This window comes from Salvelinus alpinus, chromosome 35 (genome assembly GCF_045679555.1).
Source record: "Salvelinus alpinus chromosome 35, SLU_Salpinus.1, whole genome shotgun sequence".
Lineage (NCBI taxonomy): Eukaryota > Metazoa > Chordata > Actinopteri > Salmoniformes > Salmonidae > Salvelinus > Salvelinus alpinus.
Window position 1 is genome coordinate 10,205,977 of NC_092120.1, and position 14,131 is coordinate 10,220,107.

General features: G+C 40.0%; 1 protein-coding gene across 1 annotated transcript; it reads left to right on the forward strand.

The window, feature by feature from the left end:
* Positions 1-1,338: 1,338 nt before the first annotated feature.
* Positions 1,339-10,705, forward strand: LOC139564032 (interleukin enhancer-binding factor 2 homolog). Its single transcript, XM_071383227.1, has 14 exons — positions 1,339-1,580; positions 2,515-2,691; positions 3,001-3,063; positions 3,219-3,261; positions 3,522-3,626; positions 7,227-7,304; positions 7,440-7,542; positions 7,662-7,727; positions 7,870-7,986; positions 8,221-8,299; positions 8,455-8,542; positions 8,991-9,167; positions 9,553-9,643; positions 9,744-10,705. Exons 1-14 carry the CDS (start codon positions 1,567-1,569, stop codon positions 9,905-9,907), a joined length of 1,365 nt encoding a protein of 454 aa, XP_071239328.1. The 5' UTR covers positions 1,339-1,566; the 3' UTR covers positions 9,908-10,705.
* The last annotated feature ends 3,426 nt before the right edge of the window (positions 10,706-14,131 follow it).

Below are 14,131 nucleotides of genomic sequence, written 5' to 3' on the forward strand. Positions count from 1 at the left end.
AATATTGACAAAGTTCCAGTGAAACTCTGCTTTTCATCGGCAGGTTTTCTTGTCATGGTCCTTAATTATAAGCATATTTTTTCTCCACACAGATATTACATATGGAATAATCGGGATATATTGTATAAAAATACTTCTTTGTTTTTAGAATATTGGTTCCCGAAATAATATCCTATTGGTGAGCCAACTGGTAAATGTTTTTTTACTTAGTTATAAGGAATTCTTATCACTTTACAAGATCCCTGTAACACCTAAAGATTTTGCAGTTGTTTTAGATGCCATTCCCTCAGGTGTTGCTTTATTATTCAGGAACGCGTCAAGACCTGACCCTCAGAACCTACCTTCCATTAACCCTATTGACTCATCAGTAGGAAAGATTTGTTTCTCTTTTGGTCTATTCAACAACAGAGCGATACGAACCTTGTTTCAGCAGGATGTTGTATCTATACCTTAAGTCATGCCTTATTGGAACGGTTTATTGATAATATCTGTTGCAAAAAAGTTTGGATGTTGCCACACACATCACACACTTGTTAACAAAATTAAGGAAGTTTCCTTTAAAAGTATTCATAAATATTATCCTGCCAACCACTATATGATGAAGTTTAAGAAAAATATCAACTCAAATTGTACCTTGTAATGACCACCCAGAAACAGTGTTGCATCTTTTTTTGCATTGTATTCATGTAAGAAAACTGTGGCAAGACATCAGTAGGTTTATAATTGAACACATTTATGAAGATTTTACACTACTGTGGAGAGATGTACTGCTTGGAATATTTACCGATGATAGAAATAAGTTGAAAAATGTTATGTAATTCATTTCATTATTCTTTTGGCCAAATTTCATATTCACAAATGCAAATTTACAAACAAAACACCACATTTTCTTACCTTACAAAAAGAAATGGAACTATATTTTAAGACAATTAAATACTCTACTAACAAAAAAGCTGTTAGAATTATAAGTGTATGTATGTTCCCTTCAGGTCCTTGTGTAATGTGATATTGTACCCCCTAGCCCAATTATCCTTTGTATGTTATTTATATATACTTATGTTCCCCCATGTACTTTCTGTATTGATTTGTTGAAAAAATAAGTGCTATCACTTGTGCTTTCATGACTTACCTGGAGCCCTATTGAGATGTGCCTTTTGTAATGTAAATCAGGCGTTATTAAGTGAAACGACAAGGAGACGGAAGTGCCAGCATTCTCATGGTGGACCAGTCATTGCTGCATAGTGAACATATCGTTCACTAACCTGTACAGTAGGTGGCGGCAATACACCTTATAGGATGTAGTCTGCCATAAAAATCCAAAGAAGCAGAAGCCGCTGTCAACAGGAAAATACTAATGGGAAGATGGTGGAACTGGATGTTCTGTTTGAATCAGATGGCACGTCGAGTGGAGATGAGAAGGATTGGAATACGAAAGGAAATAAGTGAAGTAAAGTGATAGTTTAAGTTGGTAAATCCAAGCCTAGTTCTGATATTTTTTGGGTGAGAGTGAGGGTTTTGAATTGATGGAGTTACCTGGGAGATTCATTTTAAGTCTGAAAATCGTGGATGCGTTGGAGAAGGTGAGCGTAACACGAAGTGGATTTATTTAGGTTTTCTGTCTATCAGTAGAACAGACAGAGCATACTCTGCGCTTCAATAAGATATTGGATGTTAGTGTGTGGATCTTTGAAGCAGGGCGCCTATCAAGGGGGGGTATGTCTGGGGTGGTGCTAGAAGCAAAGGATATATGTGACGAATTGGATCAAGTGGTTGGTGCTCACCATCTGACCCACGTGGTTGATAGAGTGAGGAAGCCCACTCTATTCATTATATTGTTTTTTGAAGAAGAGTTTCTCCCTTCTCATGTATATTTGTGAGAGACCCTGTAAAAACCTTCATGCCCAAACCCATGCAGTGTGATAAATGCCAATTTATTTGGTCAAGTGTGTATAGATGAGAGGAGTATCGTTTGCCAGCAGAGCATACATGCTGCAATTATGGTGGTGAACATGGGCCTGAATTCCCGAAGTGCTCTGTTAGTGTGAAGGAGACAGAGGTGGCAAGAATAAGGGCTGTCCAGCATGACTCCTCTACGGAGGTGGTGAGAAGAGTGGAAGAAAGGAGTGAAGTTGAAGAAATAATGGTAGTAGGAGTGGAGACACCAGTGAATATTCATTGTTAACAGAGGGATCCTGACCTGTTGCATGTTAAGAAGGTGGAGACTCGAGCGTTTATTGCGTTGGTTATCAACTGCACAGTGTAAACGAAGAGAAAATCTGAGAAAGTAGGCATTGTTGTGAGAGTGGCTCAATGTTTTTTGGGACTTGTGGATTTTAGGCATTACAAGGAATCCTGTCGACCTCACATGCCCCTGAGGCTGTGTAGGGATGTTATTTGAACTGTGACTGAAGGAGTGGGAATGTTTTTGATTTAGTTACTGAATATTGTATGATGTCGGGGTCCCCCCCACAGCTTTCCCGCAATATAATACTTTTGTTTCACTACCTCTAACAGTAGGTGGCGGCAATACACAGTAGGTTGTAGTCTGCCATTAAACCTCAAAGAAGAAGAAGAAGAAGAATCCACACCCACTAACAAGCCAACGCAGCCGGGTCGAACACTCCTAGCAGCAGAAGTGCACATTTTCCATATCGATTTCAAGGAAGTTTCCACAACGTCTCACATAATGAGGTAAAGTACATATATTTACACGTATGTGATTTAGATAGCTTTCAATAATAAATTACCAAACGCATTTCACCACGCTTAACCACTAGTTAAAACTTCGTTCGATGTGTTCTAGCTAGCTAACGTTAGCGTCGTAAGCGTAACGTTACCTCGTGTTGTGTACAGAGTTTAGGGAACTCGCTAGCTATTGTGCTAGAGCACGCCCCTTACTTGTTTATTAATACATCACTTTGAGCGTCGTTTAATGTTACATCATACGTTGCTTTGTGTTCAATACTTTGAATCAAGTTTATGAATGTTTTCATTTGCCAGAGGCGAGAGGGGTCGAGGCCGTGGTGGCCGTTTTGGGGTTCGGGGGGGAGGACCTGTACCAGGGTAAGCACCTGAACACCACACTGAACATTGCAAAGTGTGCGCCCATAGTAATGTTTGAGGTAAATTATATTTCAACTCAAACCAACTCATGAAATGCATTGAAATTCAAATGCATTTATAAAAGTAATCTGTGAAATGGCCCTGTCCGTTTGTAGATTTCGCCCATTTGTCCCTCACATCCCCTTTGACCTCTACGTGGTGAGTATTTTATTTCAGTTTCAAAGAGATTACATATGTTGATGTATTGAACACAAGTTGTGGTTAATATTTCCATCCTTGAGCTTCCACATTTGTTCTCAAGACCCTGCTCCACAGCACTCTTTAGATGCAGAGTTTCCTTCTACTAGAGATAATTGGACTGATGGGAAGATGTTGCTACTTACATAATACAACATGATGACTGAGATTATATTTTTTCCGTCATTGTGTTAATAAATATCCATTAACCCATGTCTCAGTGTGAAATAGCCTTCCCTCGCCTGAAGCCTGCCCCCGATGAGACAGCCTTCAGTGAGGCCCTACTGAAGAGGAACCAGGACCTTGGCCCCACCTCTGTTGAACAGGTCTGTGACTAACCACACGTGCACACATGACCATTTACTATTTTAAACATATTCACATGGAGCAGACTGTACAACTGGAGTAATTCAAGTGAGGTGGCCTGACCAGACACTACAGCAGCAAGTGGCTTTTTTAGTTGTGTGTCTGCAATATAAGCTGGGAATAATATCCCCTTATGTTGTTAATGGTCTCTTTCCTGCCCGAATTAGATGCACCGGCGCAGCATTGCATCAACCGATGGTAGCCTGCCAAGTCAATCGACTGGGCATCAATTGCTATATCATATGATGTGGTTAGCTGATATGTTAAATACTGTAACGGAAATTTCCATGTGAAGAAAAAAGGAAGCAGTCATTGATAAAATATCTGGTTTATTACAAGTTGCAAAGGAGAGAAACCTCCAGAACAGGAGCAGAGAAAATGTCTAACAAGCCTTCTCTGAGAAGGCCCTTCTATATTAATCACACCGTACCGAATGTTCTTTAAACACAAGCCCGAGAGGCTTGTAGGAAGTCACAACATCAGGGTTGTATATTCATTACGTCTTGCAGCGGAAGCAGTTTACCTTTTAATAAGAAAATGGAACGAAATGGGGAAGGACCTACTTGAATTTGTCAAATAGAAACTTGTTTTCTGTTTGGAATCGTCGTAATGAATACACCCCTGCTGCTACAGAATCACACAGTAATCAGGTTTCCATCCAACCTTTTTATGCAAGTAAATTACATGACGGATAAAAAAATTTCTGACTTGCCTAGTTAGGTAATAAACATTTATTTATCAATCCATATCCACAGTAACTGAAATACAGGAAAATAGTTACTATAATTTCCCATTACAAATACCTAATATGTTGAAAGATCTGGCATGTCTGCAATGTTCTCGGGCAAGAACTGTTGTGGCAGGGATGTGGATTTCAACTGCTCAACAAGTTGTGTGTGTTTATGGCAGTTTGATTTCAGACACTTGGTGGCAGCCTACTCCATAGTTTAGTGGCGCCCTATGTGTTACTTCACTCCAGCTGTGTGCTTCATAGACCAGTGTTTCTTAACCTCTCTAGGGTACTTGGGATGGTAGCGTCCCACCTCTTCAACAGCCAGTGAAACTGCAGGGCGCCAAATTCAAAACAGAATTAAATAAAAAAAATCCTCAAACATAAATGTATTTTACACCATTTTAAAGATACACTTGTTGTAAATCCAGCCACAGTGTCCGATTTCAAAAAGGCTTTACGACGAAAGCAAACCAAACGATTATGTTAGGTGAGTGCCTATTCACAGAATAACACCCATTTTTCCAGCCAAAGAGAGGATTCACAAAAAGCAGAAATATAGATCAAATTAATCACAAACCTTTGATCTTCATCAGATGACACTCATAGGACTTCATGTTACACAATACATGTATGTTTTGTTCATATTTAGTTCATATTTATATCCAAAAATCTGAGTTTACATTGGCGCGTTACGTTCAGAAGTTCCAAAACATCAGGTGATTTTGCAGAGAGCCACATCAATTTACAGAAATACTCATTATAAATGTTGATGAAAATACAAGTGTTTTGCATGGAATTTTAGATGCACTTCTCCTTAACCTTTCTAGGACACACGTTCCGCTAACGGAACCCCTCGACAACATTCCGCTGAAAAGGCAGCGCGGGAAATTCAAAAATATTTTTGCGAAATATGTTACTTTCACACATTAACAAGTCCAATACAGCAAATGAAAGATAAACATCTTGTTAATCTACCCATCATGTCCGATTTAAAATAAAAAAATAAAAATATATATGCTTTACAGCGTAGCGTAAACACAATATATGATTATGTTAGATCACCGCCAAGTCCCAAAAAAACACAGCCGTTTTCCCAGCCAAAGATAGGAGTCACAAAAAGCAGAAATAGAGAGAAAATTAATCACTAACCTTTGATGATCTTCATCAGATGACACTCATAGGACATGTTACACAATACATATATGTTTTGTTCGATAATGTGCATATTTATATCCAAAAATCTCAGTTTACATTGGCGCCATGTTCAGAAATGCCTCCAAAATATCCGGAGAGATTGCAGAGAGCCACATCAAATAACAGAAATACTCATCATAAACTTTGATGAAAGATACATGTTTTACATAGAATTAAAGATACACTTGTTCTTAATGCAACCGCTGTGTCAGATTTAAAAAAAAACTTTACGGAAAAAGCAAACCATGCAATAATCTGTGACGGCGCTCAGATAGAAACAAAATTTCTCCGCCATGTTGGAGTCAACAGAAATACAAAATTACATTATAAATATTCCCTTAACTTTGATGATCTTCATCAGAATGCACTCCCAGAAATCCTAGTTCCACAATAAATTGTTTTGTTCGATAATGTCCATTATTTATGTCCAAGTAGCTACTTTTGTTAGCACGTTTAGTACACATATCCAAACGCTCGTGCAGGTCCAGGCGAACTTCGGACGAGAACTTCAAAAAGTTATATTACAGGTCGAATAAACTTGTCAAACTAAGTATACAATCAATCTTTAGGATTTTGTTATCATAAATATTCAATAACATTCCAACCGGAGAATTCCTTTGTGTCTATAGAAGTAATGGAACGCAAGTCGATATCATGTGGAATGCGCATGACCAGGACCTGGCTCTCTGCCAGACCCCTGACTCAAACAGCTCCCATCCGGCTCAACATCACAGTAGAAGCTTCATTCAACGTTCTACAGACTGTTGACATCTAGTGGAAGCCGTAGGAAGTGCAAACAGATCCATATTCCACTGGGATTTCAATAGGCGATGAATTGAATCGACCAGCCTCAGAATTCTCACTTCCTGTTTGGATTTTTTCTCAGGTTTTTGCCTGCCATATGAGTTCTGTTATACTCAGACATCATTCAAACAGTTAAAAAAGGTATATTACATCATGAAAAGTTAAAAAAAGGTATATTACAGTCCGTAAAAACATGACAAACGTAATATTGAATCAATCTTTAGGATGTTTAACATAATTCTTCAATAATGTTCCAACCGGAGAATTCCTTTGTCTTCAGAAGTGCGATGGAACAGAGCTCGCTCTCACATGAACGCGCATGGTCACCGCATGTTCAGGTCATGGTAGACCTTACTCAATCCCCTCTCATTCAGCCCCACTTCACAGTAGAAGCATCAGACAAGGTACTAAAGACTGTTGACATCTAGTGGAAGCCTTAGACGTGCATCATTACCAATATCCCACTGTATCTTCAATAGTAGCAGAGTTGAATTGACCAGCCTCAGAATTCTCACTTCCTGGTTGGATTTTTTTTCTCAGGTTTTTGCCTGCCATATGAGTTGTGTTATACTCACAGACATCATTCAAACAGTTTTAGAAACTTCAGCGTTTTCTATCCAAATCTACTAATAATATGCATATTCTAGCTTTTATGGCTGAGTAGCAGGCCGTTTACTCTGGGCACGCTTTTCATCCGGATGTGAAAATACTGCCTCCTACCCCAAAGAAGTTAAACAATTTTGAACCAGTGTCCAGGATGACTCCAGTTAAACTAGCACGTTAGAACTGCCGTCAGACAGTAGCTTTACCTTTTCTCTCTCTCTTCTAGTCATCCATCTTGTCACTGGTCACCAAAATTACCAACGTCATTGATAACTTCATCGTTTCAGCTGGGGCTGATGAAGTGGTACGTACTACAGTGTCAGATTTGATCTCACCAGAGAAATACAGTTTGGTGAATCCACAAATGCAGGGATGAGGGAATTTCAAAACAGTTAGTTGAGTTGAATGTGACATTGTTTTCATACTTTTCTAACTCTAGGAAATTGAGGAAATGAGACAGGTAGGCTCCTACAAGAAAGGCACCATGACAACAGGACACAATGTTGCAGACCTTGCTGTCATTCTGAAGATTTTGCCTTCTGGTAAGTTTTTACCTAAATGCATTTCTAATGTCACTATTACGTGATGATCGCTACTCAGAGGAAATGGGGTAGTGGATGGAACACGGTCAACTGACCACTAATATGACTGTTTCTCCCAGTGGAGACAGTGACTGCTCTGGGAACCAAGGTGGTGGAGACCCTACGCACACAGGACCCTTCGGAAGGTAATGCACATCACTTTTCTTTACGTTATCATCGGTCTTAGAACCTAATCAAGTATCTGGTGCAATTATGCGCGATTTTAGGTCTGGTTTTCTGAGATGATTACACTGGTAATCTACAGTATTTTTTAATATGTTTCCCCAGTACTCTCCATGCTGCCCAACGAGACGGGCTTTGAGATCAGTTCGGCCGACGCCACCGTGAAGATCCTCATTGCCACCGTGCCCCACAACATGCGCAAGCTGGAGCCTGATGTGCACAGTACGTATAGCAAGGATTAACTGTCGCACTCTTACAATGGATGGTGGGATGGAGGCAACCAGAGATGTGGAGATGGTTTAGCTGTTAACCTTTCACCTCTACTGTGTATCCTCTGATCGAAGAAGCCAGTCGCTGAAATATTGCTGTTATAGCTGACATGAGGGACTAAAACATCAATGTCATCAGGTTTAGCCAGATATATTGAGTGATTCTGTCTGTCTCCCTTCTCCACAGTCGATATGAAGCTCCTGCAGAACTCCCTGGCTGCTGTTCGCCACGCTCGCTGGTTTGAAGAAAATGCCTCCCACTCCACGTGAGCTGCCACTGCGAACACCCACCCACCTATGGCTTCATCAGTAGTTAATTTTTTTAATGGTCAATTTTGGAATGAATGGAAATATTGTTGATGTTAAATATACCTATCCAAACATGTCAATTTGTGTATGTGGTCTGGTTCTGTCCTATCAGGGTGAAAGTCCTGGTCCGTTTGCTGAAGGACCTGAGGACCCGCTTCCCAGGGTTTGAACCCCTTACCCCCTGGATGTTGGACTTATTGGTGAGCCCCATGCACAACTGTCTGCATACACTCAATTTATCGATTTATGTTGTATGTCTGTCCTGACCCTATTTAAGCAAACTGGTTGTCTTCTTTGGAAAGTTTGTTGAACCTGAAGAGGTGTAAAAAGTACTCCCATATGTTAGTGTGCTCATTAGACTTCAGTGCGGGCCTAATTTGGATTTCCTGAACCTCATGTAGTGGGCCTGTTCCTGACAAGCTTCCTTTGGAGCAGAGGTTTTGGTCTGCTCAGCAGTTGGAGACGCACTCAAGGGTCTCTAGGTGTCATTTATTACCCACGCGAACTGCACTTTACGAGGCTGAAGAAATGGCCTGCCCAGCTATTTTAGCGTTGAAACGAAACAGTCAATATGTGTACTGGCACAAGATGCTGCCTGCCTATTCTGTTTTTCCGTGGTGAAGATTTTCAGTTTCTCTCTCTGTCCAGGGTCACTCTGCAGTCATGAACAACCCCAGCAGACAGCCGCTAGCCCTCAATGTGGCCTTCAGGCGGAGCTTGCAGATGCTGTCATCAGGGCTTTTCTTGCCTGGTTCAGCTGGGATCGCAGACCCCTGTGAGAATGGACACTACCGTGTATTCACTGTCATGAACCTGGAGCAACAGGTACTTGCTTGCTGGCCTCGCTCCGTTACATTTTTGGTCATTTAGCAGATGTTCTTATCCAGAGTGACTTAACAGGAGCAATTAGGGTTACGTGCCTTACTCAAGGGCACATCGACAGATTTTTCAGGTAGTCGGCTCGGGGATTCAAACCAGCAACCTTTCGGTTACTGGCTCAGCACTAGGCTATCTGCCGGCCCGCCTCTTATCTTATCTTGTAAGAGTGTAAACCTGAACTTTCTGAATATTCCATTTTTTTTAGCTTGTCTAAACTGTAATCTGCAAGACAGTAGTCGTGGCCTAATTTATAATACTAGTGTATCAAACAATACATTTTCAGTGTGTTCTCCACATACCAAGATGCTAACATAATATTTGCTCTGTCCAGGACATGGTGTGCCTCACTGCTCAGACCCTGGTGAGGTTGCTGTCTCATGGTGGCTACATGAAGATTCTGGGTCTGGATGGAGACGCTAGCCGTAAGTCAACTCACCTTAACTTGAGGCATCTACAGCACTTTTATTAGTGATTGAACTTTCTCCCCCACACGCCTTTACCTGTTCTGTCCTCTCTGGTCAGATCTGGTGGTGGAGACATCCACGTGGGATGGAGTGACAGTGAAGCCTTCTGAGAAGGCGTATGAGAAGATGCCGGAGGTGGAATTGGAGGTGGATGATGATGATGATGATGATGCAGAAATGGAGAGCATGGACGCTAAAGAGGTCATGGACACTAAAGAGTGATTGTGATGAAGGACTTTTTTCATTTTGTCATTCAACTGTTTTGAATGGTCCCCTTCTGAGTAGGGATGGGTATTTCTTTTTGTACTGTCTCCTACCCGCGCCCAGTTTAATAAGGGCTTGTTTTGTTTTCAGACAAACCTGATACAAGGGACACAAGGTGTGGCTTCCAATGTTTTTTGTTTTTCAGTTCATATCAAGTCTAAACAGAAATTGAACTATTTTCTCTTGGCTTATTGTATGGCAAAGATTGATTAAAAAAAGTTTTCTATGATTTCTATGGTCCACTGCCAATTTAATTTATATGGTGCTCCAGTGTACAGTTTCTCACTGAGCTGGCTGTCAAAAATGGATAGATCATGTCAGTTTGGTGTCTGAAGATACTGAACAGCCACTGGAGACCAGACGTGTCTCTGTTTATGTTATCTGGACTATTACATACAGTGGTGGTGTTGTCAGTAATAACTGGGCTTTAATCAATGAACCCAATTACGGAGTCCCTTGACAGCAGAACTGCAAAAAGTCATAATCGTTAGAGGAGCTGTAAAGGGAGGGGGAAGCTGCTAGCGCTCAGCAATTAAAACCCAAGGCTGGCTTATTGAGGTTTTCTCTGGCTAGACAGAGAACTTGATCGAGCCATGGCTGATAGGATATCATCTATTATTTTGTTTGATATAAGTGCACAAAATACTATGCTATTGGCCCTTAAACTCTAGCATTTATTTTGCCGCACACAGTGAACAGAGCTTTTTCAATGTTTTAACTTTTTCTTGAATAATAAAGCTGAATAAACATGCTGTAGTTATTGTTGATTCTCCAGCTGACTAACCACATCCCGCTTCAAATGGAATGTTGCAACTGTGGTATTGGGAGTACTTATCCTCAGATGGCAGAGGTTTAAACTTTTGCATCCTAAGTGTTCTAACCATTCTGAGAAATTGCTGTTGTGTCAAAATAACAGAAGTGCTTGCTGGTGTTTTCAAAAAAAAAAAATGTTTTTGTCAAGAGGTACAAATTGTTAATAATTGGCTCTTGGACCTTGACAATGGTTACCCTTTCATTGGGTTGTTGATTTGCAGTATCTGTCTACCTGTATACGGGTTGAAAATGGCAGATTTGGACACGTACAAGTCTAAATTGGACTGCTATACATGAGATCAGAGCTCTGGCTCTGCGCTTCTTATGGGTTTTGAACTTGCACCGCGTAGGACAAGAAGGTGCCCCATCCCTCCCCCTAATTGGGCATCTTTAGAAGAAAAAAAATGTAAATTACGAGGACTCTATTTTCAAAGATGAGAAGATGAGGGTTATATATACAACTTTGATGTCATACAAGCAAGCCAAACACCCGTGAGTACAAGTGGGTACTTCACATTACCATATGAAACTTGTAATATAGTGTCAACGTTTATAATCACTGTTTGATGTACAGGTACTAGATGTTATGGCGTTATACCCTGGGTTGTACTGAACAGAATGAGACCATGTTTGTTGTATTGTGAAGATTTCCGGTCTACCACACATCTGAATGCACTCATGACTCCATTCTATGCTCACCAATTATGACCTGTTTTGGATTGTCTTGAGAAAGCCTAGCACTCTAAGATCATATTTTATAATTTTGCTAGTCATGTTGGCAATAGAACAAGCTTTCAAGTTATGCCCACCTGACCCAGATTGTGATTTATAATGGGTTGTTTTTTGATTGTGTTAACAGTAACTGTGTAAAGGCGGGGATGCAGGGCTATGTTCCAAACAAGTGTTCTTGCTCTAGTTCCTCAACGGCAGATCTAGGAGACAAAAAAGCACCTTATAGTTGAAGACTCGTCTTTTAGTCATAAGTGTATTGAAATTACTTAGGAACTGTGCACACTTTGGAGAGGTGTGTGACCATTTGGAGACACCAGTTAGTCCTCTCACTTAAACCCTTATTTGTCTTATGTTGCACCTACCCCAAATTTTCCAAGAATTTTCTTATGTTACTGAATGTATCCAGTGTTTTCAGATTTCATTACCAACAAATGTGTCAAAGTACAGTAAATGTAAAATGCACATAAAATCAACAGTAATGTTTGGATTGTCTTGTCAGGTGAACTGTTGTCCTTTAGTCTATTAATTTCCCCATAATCTCAACTGTTCCCTTTGAATAGCTACCATGGGTATGCATATGATTTGCATATTTCTGTAAGAAACATTTCAATTTATCCTGTCCATATAGGCCAATTTCCACACATGTAATTAAGCAATGTATGTCTTTGGAATTCAATGACTGGGGACATCAATGTAATTTAGATAATCTGCATAATAGAATTTGGCCTTCAGCAGAGGCTATCCTGTTGCTGTTCTGTAGCAGAGCCACTCTGATAAGAATATAAAAAAGTAAAATGACTAGAGGCAAAAAAAATTGAATTTATAGCCTCTAACCCCATTTGACATGTTGGAGCTGGTATTTGACGAGAGAGATGTGTGTGTGTGTATATAGGCCTGTGACTGTCATGGATTTTGGATGACGGTAATTGGTCAGCCAAATGATAATCGTGAATAGCAAGTCGGAAGTTTACATACACTTAGGTTGAAGTCATTAAAACTCATTTTTCAACCACTCCACAAATGTCTTGTTAACAAACTATAGTTTTGGCATATCTGTTAGGACATCTACTTTGTGCCATGACACAAGTAATTCTTTCAACAATTGTTAACAGACAGATTATTTCACTTATAATTCACTGTATCACAATTCCAGTGGGTCAGAAGTTTACATACACTAAGTTGACTGTGCCTTTAAACAGCTTGGAAAATTCCAGAAAATTATGTCATGGCTTTAGAAGCTTCCGATAGGCTAATTGACATCATTTGAATCAATTGGAGGTGTACCTGTGGATGTATTTCAAGGCCTACCTTCAAACTCAGTGCCTCTTTGCTTGACATCATGGGAAAATCAAAATAAATTGACCTCCCACAAGTCTGGTTCATCCTTGGGAGCAATTTCCAAATGCCTGAATGTACCACGTTCATCTGTACAAACAATAGTACGCAAGTATGCTGACTCAGATTGAGTAAACTGAGTTGTTCTTTCACTCAGGAACTCTCTTCCCTCCCAGTCAGCATCTCATGGGAACAACAGTGAGACATAACAGAAACCTAATTTGCAGCAGGGTATACTGCTGTCCCAATGCCATGTTCATTTTGCCAACTAAGTGATCTGTTCATGCTGCACAAAATGCACCTTATATGAGCTTCTTTTGTGGTGATATTCTGGAAAACAGCCACCCATTACTATTGTAACATGACATCTTTACTGATATGTTCATTGATATAAATCTAATTAACGACATATATACTATATATATCTTGGCTGTACTGGGGGGTACTCCTATTTATCCTAAAATAGTCCAATACTGGAAACAACAGTACATTAATAAATGCCAAAGCCACACTTAGTTTTGATTAGCATGGAGCCCCGAGGAGTGGTGCAGTAATCTGTACTTGAGAGAGGTGCAGGGCTAGAGGTCACCAGAGAGGAGGCTGACATGACAGACTCCCACACTTTCACTAATGGACCTCCCTCCCCACCACTAACCCCTCCCTTGCATGGACTGTTTTAGCAAAACTGAGGAAGGAAATATAATGCAGGAACAAGTAGATAAAAATTGTGATGAAAATCAACAATATTAACCATAGATGAAAATGAAATAGTATGTATACATAGCTAGGTTTCCATCCAATTGATGACAGATTTTCATGCAAATATTCCAAAATCTGCATAAAGAAAATATGCACATTTTCCCACCAGTGGTGTTTCCAACAAACTGAATTGTTGCGGATAAAAATCAGTATGTGATGACATAGTGCACACAAAATGTACTTTTTCACTAACGTTTTCATGTACCGAATAAAAACGTAAAGTTCAATGTGTTTCCATCGCTTTTTCAATTCTACTGATAGATTTGTCACAAAAACTGTTGCTTTAAATAGCAAATGTGTCTACTCTGGTCTTGGCACGTGCGTTCGAGCCAACAGCTTGCAGATACAGTGCGGGTAGGCTAGTCTACATAATGAGATTATTATGAATAAGAGCAAGAATAGTTTAATTTGTCAAATGACAGTCAAGCATCGTTCATCATGTCAAGACCCTCGATATTTGTTGGAAAGGAGCATCAAGCTCATCGTCCACTTTCACCACCCTGTGAAGTTCATCAGAATGTATTTAATCTTTAGCTTAATAAA

Excerpts from the sequence above, each read along its gene's own strand:
- LOC139564032 (XM_071383227.1), top strand. Across the intron at positions 7,305-7,439 it reads CAGCTGGGGCTGATGAAGTG|GAAATTGAGGAAATGAGACA; the intron begins GTACGTACTACA and ends TTCTAACTCTAG. Across the intron at positions 7,728-7,869 it reads CACACAGGACCCTTCGGAAG|TACTCTCCATGCTGCCCAAC; the intron begins GTAATGCACATC and ends ATGTTTCCCCAG.